We start from the raw sequence: 23,269 nt of genomic DNA on the forward strand, positions 1-23,269 counted from the left end.
CGATGTCCCTGTTGAGTGCTTTTGGGTGATGTGGGTGATGCGTTTTGTAAACGTTCCTTTCTTTGTTGGTCTTATGTGTCATTCCCTAAGTTAAGTTGATATACCATAACTACATGCACACTTTCTTTTTCCCGGTAAGCTACTTATAAACCAAGCAAATATAACATTATATTTTCTGCTTAGCAAAAGTAAAAAAAGAAGTTGATCAATAATAATTGTTCATTTGTGTACGTTTATGAAATATGACGAATTTAATCTATCACTGTCTACAACAATTATAGTGACAGGAATCATTCAAATATTGCTAACATTATAGTAGCATTTTTGATAAATAGTGTACTCATTTGTATATATCTGATGCTCTATGTGATATGTTTCACCTTCTTATGTAACATTCTATTCTTATATTCGATTTGCTGCATTCTTTTTTTAAATATATTTACTTTTAGAGTCAAATTTTAGCATATTTAAGAAAATGACTGTTTGCCGATTTTGTGTTGAATTCTTTGCCGGTAAATTATTCTTAGACAACATGAAGGACGACATAACCATGATGGCTCTTACAGATGAGACCTATGTAGTGAAGTAAGTCTGATTATCATTACAAAACATATATGAAGCGTCATTCCTCTGAACGCGAGTATTAAAGTAAACACTTCGCTAATGTAGTATAGGGATTGTCTTTACTAATTTGTCAGTAATAATCCAGTCAAATGAAGTACTTTAGTAATGCCAAAATAAAGAAAAATAAATACAATAAAAACTTCATGAAATGTTAACATATACTGAAGAAACAAAATAACTAAAAACTTACAAATATTTTCAATTATTTGTACTATTCAACTTACTACTTTAAGCGACACGCCTCCGGATTGTTAAAATTGGAGAGAAAAAAAATCAAGTAAACGGTTAATTATGATTTTGTTAGGTTAATTATATAAATCCATAATTACTGACATCTTAATTAAAGAAAGAATGTTGACAAAAGCATCAATGTATTGCATTTCTTCTTTACATATTGTTCTAGGTTAGTAACGCAGTAGCCAATATAAATATGAGAAGATCATTCATTCAACATGGTCATGTATCACAACTGTGGTTCGGAAAAATCCCGGTGTACGGTACGCCCGGGTCGTTTATCAGTGAATAGGCCCTAATGATGTTTCAAGCTGAAGTTTTAATCGATATATTGGTAATCATATATGTTCAAAACCAAAGCAGTTTATTGGTTTCCCTCTATGTTTGATACGATCCCGGATTCCGTGCGTTCCGGATCACTTGGCGCGATACTGTCCTGATCTCGGATACCGGGTACTAGAATAATCCCTGTTTGTTTTCAGAGCTGGAATATTAAAATATGAACATTTTGAAGTGTAATTTCTATTTCTTTAAACTATATAATGTTTTTGAGGAGGAATTTTGAAATATTAAGTACGACGGTAGTTTTTCTGTAACCTTCTTTCCTACTGCTTTAAGGCATTTGTCAATTGTCAATAAATCAGGAACGGAAATATAATTATGATGATATCATATTATATGCCTGTTTTCAAATTTATTTTAGGCCATATTTTAGCAAGTATAAAACATGATAATTTCCTTGATTATTTTTGAGTGTATGTAACGGTCATTTTTATACCTCAATAATTTACCTGAATTTCTACGTTTAACCACTCTTCATTTGTTCAGGTTCTTTCAGATCATATGAAAATTTGCGATCATAGGAATGACTCGTCATTTTTTTTTTTGGGGGGGGGGGGGGTGATACAAAGAAAAGGCTACTTGACTTCAGAGTTCATTAATGGCCATGTTGCCGAAGTCGTCCCTCATGTTAAAATGATATTAAACCCATTTTTTCATTGTGAAGTTGAGCTAAATAGACTTAATATTTCAAAACATCAACTGTTACAATGGTGATTGAGCAACAGTTAAAACTGGATTTTCGCATTTTTGTAACCTTTCAACACCAGATACCACACTCAAAATGATATAAAACGCGAAATACTAACAAGAAAGGATAGAGTTGTGTCAAGTAAACTAGAATAAAGAACATCTTAAAAAATTAAATTCAAAGCATTGCTGATTGTTTTTACGTGACTCTTCTTTCTTCAAAAAAACGGCCGATAAATTGATTAGTTTTTTATTATAAAATTATGCGATTAAATTAGCGGTTAACCGGGTCGTAGGACGATTCCTGTTCTCCTTTTATACGGAAACACAGGATATTATAAAGTTCAGTCAATCAAAACGGAAATGACATCACGTATTGTAGAACATAATTCACCATAAATAAATACATTTCTATATACAGGATCTGACATCTGCAATTTGAAGAAAACTTCATTAAAAAGTGTACAGCATTAATGTCTCTGATAAGAATTTTTGAACACATTGTACGTTTAAATCCTTCACAAAGTTGGATAAACCTTATTTCATAAGTTGTAAAATTGTTAAGTAATTAAACGCATCAGACTGTAACTAGGATATTGGAAATAACTTTGATTTCAAATTTCTTAAACCTGTTAAAAATGTAAACTAGGAAGTATTAGCTGCGTCATTAAATCTGTTTATTGGACGAATATAATAAAATATATTTATATTTATTACATACATGTTTATAATAACATACGAGGGGTTATCCAAATATTCGTGAGCATTTCAAATATCTTTTGAAAGTCAACGTGTATTGTTATGCAATATCAACATACCTTGTAGAATATTATCTGGAACAGTTAACATGGCCAATAAATAATAATTATATATTATACAATTATTGACTTGTGAGCCATTGAATATAATGTGATATTCACCGGCAGATGACATATTGACCGAGGCGATAGCTGAGGTCAATATGACATTCTGCCGGTGAATATCAAATCATATTCAATGGCTCACTATAGTCAATAATGTTTTATTATATGAATAGGCTAAGAATTAAAAATAAACCACAAAAGTACAACCTTTTATAATACATGTTCAACTTGAAGCGCGGAAAAAAAAGCACATGTTAGGCGTGCAACGACTACCCGAACGCTGTGTTACAACCAGTTTTGCAATAAAAACGAGTTTTGCAATAATTTTATTGCAAAACTCGTTGCGTTGACATGATTTTATTGCCATTTGATCACAACCGGTTTTGCAATAAAAACGAGTTTTGCAATAAAATAGTTTTTCTATCGGATTTTGTAAATATTATACGAAAGACATTATAGAATTTATCTATGTAAATTAGGATTGACATGCAGGGATTATATTCGGGAATAATGAATATATAATATGCATATGCTCAAACAATAATTTATATTCTCAATTTCATTACTTTTTTCATTTGTAATATACATGTATATATGATGAAAGAATCAAACAATAATTTACATTCTAAATTTCATTAGATTTTTTTTTTCTTTTAATATCATATATGATGAAAGAATGATCATCATGAAATATTAGGACATGTACATTAACAATAACAACTGTAGTTTTTGACACTCGTGTGCTCAAATCTCAGTGATATACATACATGACGTTTTAATAAGATCTTAACTTACCAGTACTTTGAAGAAATAAATAAATACGACTTTCGCAATAATTTTATTGCAAAACTCGTTGCGTTGATATGATTTTATTGCAATTTGATCACAACCGGTTTTGCATAAAAACAAGTTTTGCATTCTATCGGATTTTATTGAGATTATACAAAATACATTATAAAATTTATCTATGTATATTAGGATTGACATGCAGGGATTATATTCGGGAATAATGAATATATAATATGCATATGCTCAAACAATAATTTACATTTTAAATTTCATTAGTTTTTTTTTATTTTTAAACATATACTATGCTCAAATTTGATATCAGGAATAATTGGTAATTGCTACACAGTCTCTTTGTAAATATAAAATAAACATGTTTTGACTTCAAACTAAGTACATATGTCATGTTTAAAACTTTACACAGTATAGGTGGTTACAATATGAATATATAGTGTCGTTAAAAAACTGGAAGTTTTTTTTAAGAAAATACCAACTTTACTTGTCCTGTAATGGGGAACGTGGCTTCCAATACATTGTTAATTCATTTTTATTCAAATTAGACAAATTCAGTAAAGATTTCATAGGTTTTAACAAATTTCTTTGATTAAAATATTTTAATCAAAGATAAGCATAGTATATCTTTAATATATATATGATGAAAAAAATCAAACAATAATTTACATTCTAAATTTCATTATATTTTTTTTTTCTTTTAATATATATGATGAAAGAATGATCATCATGAAATATTAGGACATGTACATTAACAATAACAACTGTAGTTTTGGACACTCGTGTGCTCAAATCTCAGTGATATACATAGTTTACATGACATTTAAATAAAGTCTTAACTTACCAGTACTTTGAAGAAATAAATAAATACTACTTTCGCAATAATTTTATTGCAAAACTCGTTGCGAGACTATGATTTTATAGCAATTTGATCACAACCGGTTTTGCAATAAAATATTTTTTATCAGATTTTATTGTGATTATACAAAAGACATTATAAAATGTATCTATGTATATTAGGATTGACAGGCAGGGATTATATTCGGAAATAATGAATATATTTGCATATGATCAAACATTAATTTACATTCTCAATATTATTAGTCTTTTTTCTTTTAATATATATGATGAAAGAATGATCATCATGAAACATTAGGACATGTACATTTACAACAACAACTGTAGTTTTGGACACTCGTGTGCTCAAATCTCTGCGATATACATACATGACATTTTAATAAGGTCTTTACTTACCAGTACTTTGAAGAAAGAAAAAAAAGAGTTTCGCAATAATTTTATTACAAAACTCGTTGCGTTGACATGATTTTATTGCAATTTGATCACAACCGGTTTTGCAATAAAAACGATAAATAAAATTATTGCGAAACTCGTTTTTTTGTTTTGTTTCTTTCAAAGTGCTGGTAAGTAAAGACCTTATTAAAAGGTCATGTATGTATATCACAGAAATTTGAGCACAAGAGTTTCCAAAACTATAAAGTTCTGTTGACTACTGTTTGGACCAATGAGATTGCGGCTATATTTAGATCATATAATAATGCTTTTTAATAAGCACATACACGTCACGGCGCATTTAGTCATCGTTAGATTTTTTGATAATTTACGTAGAAAATCCGCTAAACATCACATGTTTCTTCCATGACGTCCTTAAAGTATTATTTTATTCAAATTGTCATTTCTGTTAATTTTGTTGATATCCCTTAAAACGCCAGACGCCAATATTGTTTACAACGGGAAAATGACAGACACCAGAAATAAGAAAATTGCGCGATTTGTAATTTTGGAATATCACCTAAAAAGCATTAAAAATCATTAGGCAATCTGAGAAATCAAAATTTCACGATCATAAGTGTTAAAGTGGCATAAGAGATTTAGTTATGGACGGGAAATCGAAAGGGCCGATACAAGTTGTGGACAAAATACAATAATCAACGCGCGCATGATTGGCGACATCAAAACGTGTCTTGACACAGATAGGCGGCAAACCATAGAAGAAATTATTGAGGCGACCGACTGTAGTTACGGAACATTGTGGTGCATTCTTCGTCACCATTTGCATATATGGGGAGAAGGCTATGGTAATAACATTTGCTGACAAGTCAGGAATCATATTATATTCTCTTCCGGGTAAATCTGTTTGCAAATCAGTCCTCCACATGTCTTCACACACTAACGAATCTTATTAATTGATAAAATACACTCCATATAATGTCATATATTCACTGTGTAAGAAACCTCTATGAACCTTTTATAAAATCATTTGTTCTACAGAATGAAAACTTCAAAAAAAATTTGGTTTTATAGCTTCCCACTTAAAACAAAATAAGTAAATGAAACAAATAACAAAATGATAAAAACACACTTTTCTTTATACACATATCAATATATCAGATTTTATACACCTATTTGAATTTATTTATTTAAGTAATTTCTAAAACAAAGTACTTAATAGATGAAAGCTGTACTGCCTAATCAGTGATACATCATACACTTACACACACTAATCTTTCAAACTACAACTGTGTACAACTGTTTGTTTCGGCTCATTGCAGACGTCACGTGACATACGAGACCATGTCGACTATAATCTCTTCCGGGTAAATCTGTTTGCGAATCAGTAGAAAGGTGTCTCACAGTTTGTTCAGTTTGGTAGAACGTTTTCGGATGCAACTGAAACTGGTAAATATTCTTACATTCATTATTAAACATTTTCGATAACATTTGAAAGGAGGTAAATTTTAGTACATTGTTTCAATATTTTCAATATTATGTCAATACTGTTATAGCGCGTCCGAGTGGTTTACGCGTAGGACTAGACATATGAGCTTGCTTTTTATTTTCATTGCTTAGTACTGCTTGTTTTCTTTTTGGCATAGCTTTGCCTTTTTTCAGCTTAGAACATGTCTTTAAATTTACATTTGGCCACTTCATCCATTTATATTGTTCCGTTTCTTTACTGAGCCCTTGCAGAGTGCCCTGAGTTGGTGTTGGGGCGATGCATTTTATCAACATTGCCCTTTCTTGATCATTTTATGTCATATTTCAAATTCTGAAACACATTGATTATGTTTATTCATGTGTTTTTGTAGACATTCCTTGTAGACAACCATTAAACCAAGCAAATCATTACATTTCTACTTGACAACAAATAACACATCAAGTTTATAAATAATTGGCACAATTGGAGTGAATTAAATTTGTTACTTTACTGAATACACATGATAAAGGTATATTTGAAAAATTAAACAACAACATAACATTGATCGTAATAGATCCTAGTTGCCTTTAACTTTTTTATTTTAAATTGAATCGTTTCAGCCCATTAAGTGTGAATAAACTAAAAATAAAATTAACATGATATGACAATATTTGTCGATTATTTTCTCTTCCGGTTAATTTGTACCCTAGTAATCCCGAGATATCGACATAGCCCGCAGGTCACTTATTATGAAATAAAGTTTTATAGGAATGTAATAAAATCTGGTTAATAACTTTACATGTATACATTTAATATTCTATAATTTGTGAAATTATTGTTTCAATCAGAATTAATGTGTCTTTTGAGTAATATTTTAGAAGTTGAGTTATTGATGTTTGAGTGTAAAAGATAATGTAAATTCTGTATGTTCACTTTCTTTTCAATTTTCTTCAGATTTCAGCCATAAGTTATTGTATCAGTATTTGAAAAAAATGTTCGCTATATCAATAGGAAGCTATTCATGAAATACACCAGATTTCATTATTATCAAACAAATAACAAATTATTTAGATTAGCAAGAATGTTTTTTGTGTCTGTTTGATACAATTTCTGTAACTTGGAACTTTAAGAAATGCCCGAACAATGGAACGTGCATCAAAGCAATAAATTTTTTTCATGTATTTATTTATATTTATTAATTTATTATTAATTTGTTTATTAATATATTTATTTACAAGTACATTTATTGATTTATTTCTTTTTTATCTATTATTTATTTATCTATTTATTTGAAAATTTGTTAACAGATACAGAGCTAGAAAACAATATTATTCATACCACAATATGTAAACAATTATTGATTTTCAAAAATTAAAAAAAATCTGAGTTGTACCCAAACTTTGCTTTAACCCTTTCCCTCATGAGCTTTTTGCGAAAAATGGCCGTTTTCATTGAAAAACCATCTGTTACAAGTTCAAACTGCTATGAAACTATGAAAAATGCTTCAATACTAATCAAACTTGGCACAAATGTTGACTGGGCCTTTGCCTTTGTAAAGACATGCTCAGTCTTAAATTTCCTGTTACCCTGGCAACATGGGGACGTCTCAAAATTGACAAAAAATCACTATTTTGCCTCGATTTTTTCCATCAAAATTTATTTCAAAGTGCTGCAACTTTTCAAGGGATTGAGATAGAGTCAAAGGCTTTTCAGCGTTGGTTACACATAACCTTATGATCGATTTGGGGTCATTTTTAGCCTCTAACAAGTCCAAAATTTTCTTGGCGATGAGGGGGACTACCGCCCCCTTCAAACCCCCCAAACAGAAGTGGGGCACATCCCCCTTCTGGCAACCCCCTGATGTAACTTTTGGATGGGGGCGGCGCCGAAAAAGTGCTCACATTTTTAGCAACATTTCTCAACGAAAACATGTATTTGGGGCTCAAATAGGACATTTTTTCACTATTTGAGGCCTAAAAGAGGGGAGGGGTCGAAAGTGCGTTGTTTCGCGTATATATGAAGTAAAGGGTTAATAGATGTTTTATCATATGGAAAAAAAATGGACAAAGGAGATTCTCCGGAATCACTGGCAATACAAGTAAATAAGTGAAAATTGTAGACTCGATCCAACCAAGAATCAGAACTTTTGTCTGTGTTTTAGGTTGAAGACTTGTGGTCAGTGACAAAAGCGTAAACGACCCTCAAAACACTTTAAGCATTATTCTAGCTTTATATTCAAGATATATTCAAAAGTCAAATACCTAAAGTGAATTACACATATAAATGTTCTGCAATTAACTAATAGTTACCATGTACTAGAAAGTTTATCTCAATTTTGTTAGATAAAGAATCTCTAAAAATCCAGTTTAATAGATGAAATAAAACATGGAAAATGCATTGCGTAATGATAAAAAAACACATAATTTAGTGTTGTTGTTGTTTTATATGTTTTATTTACTTTTAAATAAATTTATGTTTATATTCATATTTGAGATTATAGTAATCAGATTCTATCTTAAGTTTCCCGTTCTTGTCTGAAATAATGCACGGAAGGGCAACTGAGGTCTTCCTCCATCAGTAAAGCTGGACGTCGCCATACGACCTATACTTTGTTGGTGTGACGTTAAACCCAATAAAACAAACAAACAAACAAACAAACAAACAAACAAATAATAAGCTTACATAGTAAGATTCATTGTAAGTTATTATTCCGTAGTGTTCATAGTAAGTAAATAGTAATTAGTGTCCATTATAAGTTTAAGTAACTTTTATTCTCTCTATAATACGATAAAGGTAAATATTTTCTATATTTAAAGGGTTAAAAGGGTTATTTGTTAATGAACTGAAGGTATGTTTGAAAACAATAAAACAACTTAAATATAGAGTTGATTGTGACAGGTCATACCCGCCCTTAAATCTTAAACTACAAACTTAAATCGTTTCCGTTTAATGTAGCATGACATGAACATTTATGTCGATTATTTTCTCTTCCGGGTTAAATCTGTATCATAATAATACCGCGCTACCCACATAGGACGCAGGTCGCTATTATGGAAGGATGAAATTAAACTGGTAAATATTTTTACATTTGTATCGGATTTTTTTTTAATTGTCTGAAACATTGTTCGTTTGCGAAATTATTGTTTCAATCAATATAATTGTACGGTGGCATAAAAATGACATTTGCATTTTTGTTTTCTTTTTTTTTCTTTTTGTTTTGATACTTATTTTTATTTTATTTTATTTTTTGTTTGTTTTTTGTACATTTTTTGTTTTATGTTTGTTTTGCATACTTATTTTTTTAGTTTTGCATACATATTTTATTTTAGTTTTGAATACTTATTTTTTCTTTGTGTTATCAAAACTTAAATAAAATATGTATGCAAAACTAAAAAAAAATGTGTTATCAAAACTAAAATAAAATATGTATGCAAAACTAAAAAAAATATGTAAAATATGTACGAAAAGCAAAAATAAAAAATAAAAAATAAAAAATTAGTATCAAAAACTAAACAAAACATATATTTTAATGCCACCGTATATTTGCTTCTTTTGATTACAATTTTAGACATTGATTTTTTGGGGAAAAAAAAGATGTTTAAATCATCAGTTATGTTGGGATTCTTTTTCAGATTTTTTTCTACAAATTGATGATTAAATGCGCTTTATGAAGTCTTGTCTGGCAAGAAAAAGTACAACAGTGTACATTTTTTTTACATAAAAAATCTTAAACACGGTTCAATAAGAGATAAATTTTGACATCTCATAGTCGTCTTATTGTAAAGAAACCACCCACCATTTATGTTTATCTAAACATGCTTTAACTTTAAATCAATTTATCAAACCAAAGGTGTTATCTCATATCTTCATTCCTTGTTTTGGAAAAAAGAAACAAATTGCGTGCTACCTTCTACTTTGATACCGTATATCTTCAGAATAATTTAAATTATAACATTTCGCTACATTTTTTGATAATGACTGTTTCAATTAAAAGAACACAAATGCCAAATACATTTCTTTTTTAAATCACATTTGAGTATTTTCACTGTTTGAGTCTAAAATATATATTGAAAAAAATGTGCACCTTTCTCTAATTGTAAATGTTTCGCTAATAAGCAGTTGTATCAGTATTTAAGTTTGAGAAAGTTCTATTTTAGTGCGAAGTCATTCATTTAGTTCATCAAATGGTTTTATAACTACAGACACATTACGAATTATTTAGGTTAGCAAGTGCGTTGATTTTCGTGTTTGAATAGTACAAACATATGTTTTTAACATGTACTAGTTTAATAATGTGCTTAAAGCTACATATCTCCAGCCAAAATGTTTCAAGAAAATCAAATTTGCGACAAATGTATTAATCCTTTAAGAAAATCTGAAAAACAAAAATCAAGTTATACATGTGCTAGACACGGATTTGCGTTTAATGACTGATATTGCAGTATTATTCACCCATACGTCTACTCCGTGATTTACGGAGTAATGGCAATTTTCGCAAAAGAAGTCCCATCCTTTTTATTGTACCAAAGTTAGTTGACCAGTTCATATTTTTATTGAATAGAGATGTGGTCTCGTACGAGTATTAACCTTGATCACGCACATTCCGTCTCATCATTTTTTATTTTCGTAAGACGAAAGTGCTATTCTTATATTGATCCGCGTCAATTTGCGTCATATAGGAAAGACAAAAGTAAGACAAACAATTTGTTATATACGGATAGTTTTAATTAGGTGTAGTTATGATTTGTAAATGGCGAAATTTTTGTGTTGTTAATTTTATTTTCAGTAACCTGAACATTTTGAAAAAATTGCTCTCTAACTTTGTAAATGATTTTAAGACGTTGAATTCATCACAAACAGTCTGCTGGATATATACACAAATATGTTAGGCTCCTGTCCATTTATCATATTTGAAAACTACATAAGCTTGTAAACAAATAAAATTTTCAGTTGATTGATGCAATTAAAACAACTTTCAAAACGTTTGATGCAGTGAGTTTTGTAGTATCATGTTTGGTATATTAAGTCACTTGATTTAAACATTGGGAAATTTTTGCCTAGATAAATAGATGGTAATAGATGCCGATGTTCTACACGATTTTTGCATAGTTTATTAAATTAAATGGTGTTTTGTTGGATTTATTAATCAAGAAATATCAATTGTTGAAATAGCAGATACTGGTATGAAGAATGACATGTAAAGATTTTGTAAGTTTAAGCAATTGCACCAAAGAAAATGTACCTTTTCAAACCAATCAGACTTAACGTATTTCAATTAAGAAAAATATCTGTTCTAAGAAAACATTGTACTGCTCATTGTTATCCTAGTGAGACTCAGTATCGGTTATTCATCGAAAGATAAGATGATAAAAATATTGATTGTTGTATGTTATATATGATAGCTGTACATAATCAAAATTCTTTGTTTATTTCCACATTGGTATAATGCAAAATAATCAATCTTTAATCGGTTTATGTTATTTGCCTGATTGAATGATAAAACTACGTGTAAGCAACGACAAAATCATTCCTAAAGAATGTTTTACCTGTAGGAAGTCAACATGAATACTCTTCTCGTTTTTTCTTTTTTTTCTTTACGTTTTTTTTTATAAAGTTCAGATAGTCATTGTCACAAGTAATACATAAGCAAACGCATAGTTATCTTTTTTTAAGTGAGACAAGTAAATAACATATTTGTCTGATCTATTCAAAACGGTTACAAAGGTTTTGATTTTTTGTATAAAAGTTTATGAATATTTCTAACGGAAACAATGTAATACTTTTTAATATCTTATTTAATAATTCAATCTGTATATTTTCAAAGATAGTAAACTTGTTTATATAAGTAACACAATATACATTGTTGTGGCTAAAAAAAACAGAACTGTCTCTAACAAATTTCATATTTCGTCAATCTGGTAAAATGAGGAAAAAAATATATATGTAAAAAAATATATATAACTATTTGATAAAGACCGCAGCTGAAACTTTATCATTTAATTGTGTGTAGGGCAGGTTGTTTCCCTTTCTTTGTATATAAATAAATGTTCTGATTTTTGACACTTAGGTTATAAATTTGTTATTTCCCTTTTTAGTAGTACATGAAATTATAATTTGTTACATTTTGAATAACATTTACACACAGCATACCAAGTATACTGTTAGTGATTGAATTTGTCAATATAGAAAATATTTTAGGTGTAAGACTTTAATAATTTTGCTTTTGATAATTATTCTTAATTTATATTTATGAAATTAAATGTTTAAAATGTTGAGATATTGGTTGTTTTGAAATAATGATAACTTTGGTATATAAGGTTAGATTTCATTGGCATCATTGGAAGCAAAGGTTACAAAGCCACGCTACCGCCCCTTTTCCTTTCTAAATTTATTAGGTATTTTTTTATAAAAAGTAAAAGTTAATTATAAGGTACTCTTTTATTAAAAGTAAAAGTACATTATTTCTCTCTTCAATTATTCTGCTTTGAAAGTTCTTTGAATTAAATATGGTAATAATTGTAAAGTAAGAATTTATTGTTTGTGTTATATAATTGAAGTTTGTACATTTGAATAAAGAACGTTATCACACATCAATCTGTATAAAAAAATAGAACTGGAAACTTGATGTTTTTGTTATTTCTTTAAGTAATGGTTCAGAATTAAAGAGACGAAGTGAGTCCAAGCTTCAGGCTCTATATAAATCAGTACTTGTAGTAGAAAAAGTGAGAGGAACTTGCGAAGCCAGTTTGTGAAAGTTTTGCAGCCTGTCGCCTCGGAAGAAGCCCTCTCCTGCTACAATTGTTTATCAATCCTTTTAGCATAAACATCCGATTCGGTTTAAAGAAAGTATTTCATATTTTGTTGTCTTATTGTCTCCTTTATCACTAAAAGTGGTCATGTAAATTTAAAACAATATTATATCACAGTCTATGTAGTTTGTACTTAACTACATAATACGGTTATAAATTAACACGTGTCATGTAATTTCAGACATGAACATCGGATGATAAAGAGACATCTTAACAATGAAATTGCAGTTTTTGATTGTGCTGTTACACGCTTTAACTAGCGACATTGCAGGTAAATCATAGCTACTTCAGGTAATTGCTGTGATATGAATGCATTATTCAAAATAATTTATAACTGTTGTCTTACTATTATCATTTTGATATATTCACAAGTCTATCAAACAATTTAAATTTAGACTTTTTTATTGAGAAATATTATTTAAAATAAACTGCCAAACCTTGGTATATTCTTTTTGTTATATTATAATATAACTCTATACAAATTTAGATAGGTTGGTATTTAGATGTAATGATACATTATTAACTATTAAAAAGGTTTTAAAATTATAATACTTTGTTACGCGACTAAAGTTTTATTATAGTTGTATTCCTTGTATTATACAGGCGGTGAGAAATTAAATGTAAATGGTATACGACTAGTCAATGGTACGCAGCCATATAGTGGGAGAGTAGAAATTAACATCAATGGTGTATGGGGAACTGTTTGTGATGACTCGTTTGATTTTAATGATGCAAATGTCATGTGTCGAATGATCGGTCTCAAGTATGTCAGATTCAATTTCTTAAGGCATTTCCAAAAGTAACGAAGTATTTTTTTGTTTTATCATGGTGCTGACATAATTTTAGTTTCATTGTTCTCGAAGAGGGCTTCCCTTTTCTCACATGTATGCCATCTTGTGATGGTCTATTGTTTTTTCAGATAGAAACTTATTTGAGGAGTGTTAAATTCAATAAAAAAATGATTTGGTTTGCTCTAAACATAAAATTGAGGTACCACAAGGGGACACTCTTTAAAATGTAGTCTTTTCATTTAAAAGAGGAAATTATATTTCTAAAATTTTAACTGATGAATAATCAAATAACATTTTCACGGATACATCAGTTATTCACTCATAAGCATACAAAGAATAAGGAATCCCCAATTTGTAGTCATAAAAAATAAAATTCTATTATACATAACGATCGCCAGAGGTTCGTTTATTTATCATTTATTTAGCTTGTAATAAAAAGTTAACTAGTGTAGGATTCTATATATTCCAACGAATGTTATTTGTCTATAATACTTCCAGAGCAACAACATTTGAATCGAGTGCTTTTTATGGACCTGGGATTGGACCTATATTTGCTCAAGAGTTTAAGTGTAACGGAATAGAATCACATATAAAAGATTGTGAATTCGTTCCTAATGTCGAATGTACACATGATAGGGATATCAGCATTTTTTGCACAGGTGAGTTTATTATGATATACATGTATATGGTAAAGATGAAAAATTTAACCAAATATTACAGTCAGAATAAGTTTGTAAGTATTTAACTAGGTCTGTTTCTTTGTAGTTAAGAATATTCCTTTCTCACTTTCAACTACTCTTTTAATAATTTGGGTGTTTACCATTCATACAGCCTGGTCAATAAAACAAATTCATGAAGTGAAACATGACTTGTACTTTTTTATGACACATTCGTGCCTTTTATTTAACCGGAAAGTTTCTGTTAAATACCTGTCGTACCTGGAAAAGGAAAAAATATACCATACAATGTACAATGTTTGAATGACACAGTTATTGTCTACACATTAATGCTTTGTATAACATTTTATTGGTATGTATAACATTTTAATTGTATGTACAACATTGTAATTGTATACATAAAATTGTGCATTAATAAAAGAAAAAGGGAATATCTTTCACCGGCTGCCGGAACAAACATGAATATCTAGCAGCTCGAGGATAACAGTTTATGACAGTAACGACATCTTACCGGATTGCCATTAAACGACTCAAAAACTGGATGCTTACGTCTGTGACAATAGCCAGAGTTTGAGTTTTTTCTTGAAAATTCACATAATATAAGATCTTATTAAGTTAACAGTTGTTATTATAGCTAATACATTATAATATTGAAGGACTTAGCCATTTTCATTATCATAATTTTTTTCAGAATGTGGTAAATTAGAAATACGTAATGGAAAAACGCAGTCCATATCAGCGGATGGAAGAAATATCGTAATATCATGTATAGATGGGTACAGCTCAAACATTACAACAAGTATTTGTGAAAGTGGAAGCTGGTCTGTTCCGACAATATATTGCACATCAGGTGAGAGCACAAGCAATCTTACAGCCTAAGCATAGCATTTTATTTACGATTATGTATCATATCATATTATGATAACCAGGAATGTGACGTCATTCCGCAGATTATTAAATAATGCATGTAAGATACAAATCGGTTATATAAAGAACAAATACGCAGTAAAAGATATCATTTGCTTGATATGAGAAGCTACGAAAAAACATGTTTTGATAATGTAACAGTTCGGTATGTTTAATCAATTTTACTCAATTCTGAACGAAAGCAACTGCCATGTAAATGGTGGCCAGCCAACGTGACTGTTCGGGTATAGGATTCAATATAAGTTTTACCTTTTATTTTGCTGTTTCTTGGTAAAAATTCTTCAGGTATTTTTCAGGGTGCACGGGTTTTCAAACTTTATTATAACATGGTGTTATCGTATTTTAAATGATTTGTAGATTTTTCTGAAAACGTGTTTTCTATTTTCTGACGTTTGAAGAGCATCTATGGTTTCGTCAACAAACATACCAAGGCATCCGCTGTTTCAGTCACTAAGAGGCCTGTTTCATTTTAAGAGTTCTATCATTTTTACTTGAATTGTTACTGTAGTGATTTGAAAGAAAAATGATTTCGTAAACACTACAAAATAAGATCAAAGCGCTGAAAGCACAGTACACAACTGATTAAATAGCACATAATAATACCAATTTACGGGTATATTAATGTCATCTGTTAATGCATAATAATCATATACTTTGCGTCTTGTACATCTCTGCTGTAATACAATAGAAATACCACAAAAGTCTTGATATTTTATGTTGTAGCATTTACATGTCACACATGGTATTAAAGAGCGATGGGTAACTTCAGTTGTTACTTTTATTCCTGTCATTGTGCAGCAATTTTTATTGAATTTTTTTCCCATTAATTTACCTTTTTAAGAAAGGTGCAGTGTGTTATTTTATCAAAGGACGGAAAATGGAACAACATACATTAAATTTTACACAATGACTGAAGGTGAAAAAATAAACAAAGAATAATCTTAGATAAAATGAGGTATCGATATGCTTTGACTTTTAGTCTATGTTATTAAAGTAACCTATACAAGTAAAATTATTCATTGCACTCAGGGAAAGATAACTCAGAAAGAAGCATAGTGAAATCCAATTTTCTTTAATAAATTTGTTTAAATCAATGTGAGTTTCATTCCGTATTTTAGATATTCTGTCGGCCAACTTGAATTCCTTTGCATATTGTAGGACATATCGTCAATAATGCTTTAAAAATAAGTTTTTATGATAGCATTTAGGTTATCCGTAATTGCAAATAATAATTTTATTTGTTTATTTATTTAAAGCTATGTTCATAGTTAATAGAACAAGGAAATGTGTCCATAGGACAGGCATGCCACAACTTTTGTTTTAGCCTAGTAAAGTACAGTTGAACAGTGTGACAAACGGACAAAGGAAAATCTGCATTGCCCCTTCATACATTTTTTCTGAAGTTGTTATCTCGAGTTTCTCCAAAAGTTAGCAACAATTTTTAATCTCACTTTTATATCCTGAACTATGCTTTAAAAAGGTGCACAACTACATATGCGGACAAAAAAATAATCCTTTTTCAGATTCATGATTATAGTCATTTTTTTGGCGCTACACTGCAACACAAGTTAAAAATTGCATTTTTTTACTAAGTCAAGGACAATAACTCTTACGAAACAGAATAAATTCACACGCGAAAGGTTCGTTGAATCTAGCACTACATTTGATACAACATGGCGCGCGCACACACACACACACGCGCGCGCGCGCGCGCACACACACACACACACACTTATGCACGAACATGGGAAAAACGGACAGGAATATTCAGTCGAATAAACTGAATAAATTCACACGCGAAAGGTTCGTTGAATCTAAGACTTTTAGAGCTACATTTGATACAACATGGCGCGCGCGCGCACACACGCGCGCACACACACGCACACACACACACTTATGCGCGAACATAGGATAACCGGAAAGGAATATTCAGTCAACCTAGCAATGCTTAGAATGACATCATTATCTCTATTAAGGGATATCTAATTGATGTGTTCAAGATAACATTTCCTTCTGTTTGAAAAATAGAAGTTTTTATTTTATGCTTTTCAGTGGATTACTGATTTATCCGTGAAAGTTATATTTGATAATTTCACAGTGAAAATTATCAAAATATAATTTCACACTTTTCAATGACAAAACTACTTTTTTTAAGATTTCCACATGTACTGTGGTACCTCAATTTTATTTTTGCTGACAATTTTGACAACGTCAGGCTGCTAAGAGAAAAGCAAAGCTGAAATTGATAAATAACTTAAATGTCAAAAGTAATAAAAAGAAGAAAAGACTTACTTCTATTTATCCAAATCACCAATCACCAAATATCGTCTCTTAATTTTTTGTTTCATTTTTACAGTCTGAAAAATACATTCCTTCCACGTGCAAAACTGTTCTTGATGACATTGGACATATTTAAGTATCCTACGAGCAATAACTGCCGTATGCTTTATGAAAACTTAAAAAGCAATGAAAGCCATTAGTCCGAAGAATAAGTAAACAATCCAGCGTTCGTAAGGCAGCCTTTCAACAAATCCAAGTTTCCAATTTCCTGGCCGTTTTTGGAATGTTTACACATCTGTCAACACTTATATACATGTGAATTGTCTGTTACAATCCTCTGCTACGCCACTCGTGATAATACTGTTTTTAAAGCTCACTCGATGAAATAAAATTTCATCATACACACAAACAAACAAATGTCCTCTATCTAATGGAAAGGGAAAGTAATGATCTCCCGGAAGGATAAATCTCAAAACCAATTCATAATTATTGCTGACTTGGTTTGATCGAGTGTAGATATAAGGAATACGGATGTTCTTACACGCCACTCCTGTCACTGACGTATAGAAGATTAATATGACAGAGGGACAGACAAAGCACATTAGCTATGATCCCCCTGCCCCTTAGCGGTTGAGGCATAAAAACGGCATCTAACAATTTCCTAATATTAAGAATTTCAAATTGCAGTTTTGTACCTTACAACATGCTTAGAAAAAAAAAAGAAAAACAGATGCTCAATTTCACATGCTGACCAGAACATCCTGTAAAGTATCATTTTCATACACTTTAATGAATCTAGATCAAATACTGTTAAGTCTACACGAGATAGAAAATTGCAAATTATAAGTAAAATGGGTAAAAACTCTACGAATAAGGAATAAATTTCAACATCAGATGCTTCTTGTGCTGATCAACATTTCTGTAATGTTTCATTGTTTCAGGCCATATACTTTATGGACTGTGCGTTACACAAGTTTAAATTGCAAATGTGTTTTCAGTCTAGGGCAATAAATCTACAAATATAAAAAACAAACCCTTACTTTCTGTAAGTTATACCGGGCGACAAGATTTGCATCGATGTCTTAACGCCGCATTTCATTGCAGACCAAACATGATAATAATGCGATAATGGCCCACAGATCCAAAGTGACAACAATGGACATTTTCAGACCATTCTCGGATAATGACGAGCCGCAATCAAGTATCAACATCAATCTTTGTAACAATATTAAGAGCTTTCTTATTGACAGTTGATACAAAATCTTACAGCCGATGATTTTGGCTGATCCAAAGTGCCTTTGGGTTCAACCGAAAAGCATAAGTTAAGCATTCCAGGCTTCGGTTTTTAGTGTTTTCATCCATTTGATCTAATCTGTTACGTTCCTGTTATCATTTCCTTTCGAATCACTTTTCTTAATAATTATCCATCGAAGTTATCAAATAAAAAAAGTTAAAGTGATACCTTGAAATAATTACATACACTTTGAGCGAATATACTGGTTAATTGTCTCTACCAGGCCAGTGTGTTTAAGATACAATGGCGGCTTTAGAAATTCCGAAACTTAATTTCGTTGTCAGGACAAATCTACAAAATACTTTAAATGACGATAAATTCATCTGAAAAAATAGCTTTAGAGTTAGTATTATGGTTATCTTGCGCTTTATCTCCTTAATATTCGTCCATTTTTTCATAACAGGAAATTTATCGGTAAAAAGCATCGAATGAAAGTGGATGAGTGCGGTACCGAAAAAAGGTCACGTTGGTTGACCACTTTTTATATGTTTTCAAATGTAAAGAAAGCTTGTATATATATATATACAATATATATCATTAAAGTTAATTGTAACCCAATTGTCTTTTTTTTTACCTTATATATGTTGATATCATATTTATAAATTTTAATTCGTAAATATTACATGTAAGAAATGTTCAAACGCATAAAAGATAACTTAAACATTTTTTTGTATTCAAAACAGATTTTAATTGAACATATACATGTAGATTCATATAGCTTCATTATTAATAATTACTGTAAAAATGATTTTAAAGAATTACGAAATATTCGACTGGTCAACGGAATCGGGTTATATGATGGCAGGATCGAGGTTTTTAAAAGTGGAACTTGGGGAACTATTTGTAGCACATCATTTACTTTTCAAGACGCTCGAGCAATATGCAATATCCTTTTTGGCACCAGGTATGGGTCTTTAATTCACATGTCCATACAATCAATATTATTCTATTCCCAATATTGCCATGACTAAATAAGAAGGAGTCATTCTGACATGACTTACCTTTTTACTTACTATTTTCTATTTTACGGTAGAAATGCCATGCTATGCAAGTTAAATAATGAAATTATTATGCCAATCAACATTCTAAAATCAGGTACTTTTTAAACAATAAAAAATCTTAATAACAGTGTTTATATATAATATTTGTATGCATATAGGTTATACAGAATTTTCTACACGTCTTCAAACGTTTACGGATCGGGCACCGGACCAATACATATAGACAATCTGAATTGTGAAGGAGATGAAACTAATATAGATGAGTGCAAATACAGTCAGGACGTGTCATGTACTGACCACAATCGAGATGCTGCCGTCGCTTGCAACAGTACGTGGTGCCTATTAGACTTAGGCCTTAACATTGTGCACTTAATTGTTATGTGCTATTCTATTCCATTAACAGCTTCATTGTACAAAAGGTCTTGCACAAATTAATGTCTACATTTTTTAAAGCATAGCAATTATCTCTTTCTTTTGGTGAATAATAAATGTACGTTCATAGCTACATATGTGTACACCAGTCGTCTTAATTTGCTCTTATAAACGGAAATTTCCAATGCTTTGATATTGAAATTGTTTTTTAAAATTGTTTCACGATACATACAAACACAAAGATATGTAGTTATATCAAAATAAAATGTAACAATTAGTTATCTTAGTTATTTAAAGGATATTCTAATTTTTTCAAATCATGTTCTGTACTTGTCATTTTAAGAAAAAAACATATTTTAAATGTTATAAGTAACTGTTATAACAAGGATATTCTATATACTTCAAAACATTTTATTTACTTTTCAATACAAGAAACAAAAATATATTTAAATATATTATTATTCACAATTTAATGGCTTAGTTTTATATTTTCTAGACTCTTGGTATGTTAATACAATATATTATAATAAGGGACATAATTGAAAAACAATAATATTATTCTCAGGATTTCGCATACCGTACATGTATGTTCTTAGCAAGACATTTATTTTAGAATGGCCAATGACACTGGTAACAAATACCAGACTTGTTAATGGCACAGGACCTTATGATGGTCGTATGGAGATGTTTGTTAATGGTCAATGGGGAACAATTGATGCGAGATATGTTGATATGTATGATGCCCGCACGATATGTAACGCCCACAACGCAAGGTATGCAATGTGTTACGCAAATATCTTTCTTCCAACGGTACATTTATATTTGTTTCAAATCATAGTTGTCAAACATTATAATCTGGGTACCATGACCAGATTTATTTCATTTTTTGATACAAGTGTCCCTTGGATTTACAAACTCGATAAACGTAGATAGATTACAAAAGTTTGTTATCAATATATAGCACTTTTTCTGATTTTTTCCCTTTCAAGGCCTAGAAAATATATACTTATGTATGTACGCGATGCACAAGTTAATCTACATGTCTCATGAACGATACTCTATAATGTTAAAATATGGTGGCTGATTTCTGCCAATTCGTGTTTTCTTGTCTTTGCCCCGAAAGTCGAAAGGCGAAGACACGAAAACATATCTATTTGTCGTTATTTCGACTTTCGGCCTTCGGGGCGAAGACATGAAAACACGAAACATACTAGGCGAAATAACGAACTTTTCACACGCAAAGGGTCGGAAATGTCATTGTTTAAGTTTTCTTGTTGGCGTGGCGAAATCTTTCGTGTCCGCACCCTTTGTTTGACGTGTCTTCGTGTCTTCGCCTTGAAACGCGAAGGTCGAAATAACGAAAATACGGGAAAATACGGCCGATTTTCGTGTTGTCGTGATTTTGCCCCGAAACGCGAAAGTCGAAGTAACGACAACAACATTGTTTCGGGTTTCGCCTTCCGGTAGGGGCGATACTAAACTGCTGACGAATTAGCTGACGATATAGAGTATATAGGACACTGCTGACCAGTTAAATAAAGAAGGATTATCGGAAACTGATGACCACATAGATAAAGAATGAAAACCAGTGAAGGTGTCAAATATCCGTTGGTGATATTATAGGCGAGGTCGAGAGAAACCCGATCAGATGTTTTTTGTTTTGTTTTTCTCAAGATGTCAATATTACAAATGATTAATATTAATAACAATAACGTCAAATAAGGCCGGAGACACGTTTTTTTTCAAGATGACAATATTACAAATGATTAATATTAATAACGACAAATAGGGGCGGAGTCACGAAAACACGAAAAGTGACCATTATTTAAATGATATTGAGTAATGACAAGGTGTTTTAAGTGTTGCGGAACAATGACAGAAATCAGCCACCATCTTAAAATGATAGTGTTAAGACGTGGGACTGTATCATATGGAACATAGCGATGTCACAATTTGTCTTTTTTAAATAATTACAATCCTAAAGAAGTAGGTTACGTCTTTTCGTCATCAAATGAAACAAGTACAGTAAGTAAACTGTTTCAAATTTACATAGCACTATAACGACAAGGAAGTCTGCAGAAGAAAAACACCGAAAAGTGGCGGCATGGCCGAGTGGTTAACGCCTCAAACTAGTAATCTAAGGATACTAGTAATCTACGAATTGCTGACTGTGAGGGTTTAAACCCCGTCAGGGGCAAGCCGTTGTTTTCTTGAGCAAGAAACTTCACATTTATTGCTAAGTACTAGTTATTCAAAGAACGGATTCGAGAGTGTTTCAATAGATTTATAGCTTCCATCATAATCGAACTAAAGTAAGATTGTATAAACCAAAAGTGAATATTTTTAAGGAAATGTGACCAATGTTTTAAAAAGCTTCTAAAATGCTATATTGAAATCATATTGAGAATCAAGGTAAAGTTTATAAAGTATGACTAAATCTTACATGAAATGTAAATGTAAACTTATCTTAAAAGTTTTAGAATCTAGCAAATGTTGCAAAGAAAATCCATTATTGTTATTGTAACTATCTCCGCATATACGTCAGTCTATCGTATGCTTTTGTTGTAAAGGGCTTTTGGTAAATAAAGTTATATGTATAATTGTGTAGTTCATTTCAAATGTTCTTTCGGACATTTCGAAAATCATTTCTGTATTCAGAAAGATTTCGAGTTCTTCGAAACAAGTGGATTAAATGAATTTTCCGTTGTGTATGTTCCTTTTCTCTGGACGCATATTCTCTATGAAATAACAAAAGCATGTTCAAAATTTATAATAATATTATGATAAGTATTTCTAAAATATATATTTCAAATGTATTATAAATTCGTTAAATGATGTGTTTTTGACAACAAAA

General features: G+C 30.6%; 1 protein-coding gene across 1 annotated transcript in view; it reads left to right on the plus strand.

Annotated features, from left to right (window-relative positions):
* Positions 1–532: 532 nt before the first annotated feature.
* LOC132741516 (deleted in malignant brain tumors 1 protein-like) overlaps positions 533–23,269 on the plus strand; it is a gene marked incomplete at its 3' end in the record, with an annotated part of 28,709 nt that continues 5,972 nt past the window's right edge. The window contains exons 1-7 of the mRNA XM_060729707.1: positions 533–585; positions 12,911–13,008; positions 13,677–13,836; positions 14,363–14,523; positions 15,233–15,362; positions 20,202–20,371; positions 20,981–21,188. Coding sequence (XP_060585690.1) covers positions 533–585; positions 12,911–13,008; positions 13,677–13,836; positions 14,363–14,523; positions 15,233–15,362; positions 20,202–20,371; positions 20,981–21,188 — 980 coding nt within the window. The remainder of the gene's footprint in view (positions 586–12,910; positions 13,009–13,676; positions 13,837–14,362; positions 14,524–15,232; positions 15,363–20,201; positions 20,372–20,980; positions 21,189–23,269) is intronic.

The sequence above is a fragment of the Ruditapes philippinarum genome, unplaced genomic scaffold (assembly GCF_026571515.1).
Source record: "Ruditapes philippinarum isolate M1 unplaced genomic scaffold, ASM2657151v2 ctg5690_1_1_1_1, whole genome shotgun sequence".
Taxonomy (NCBI): domain Eukaryota; kingdom Metazoa; phylum Mollusca; class Bivalvia; order Venerida; family Veneridae; genus Ruditapes; species Ruditapes philippinarum.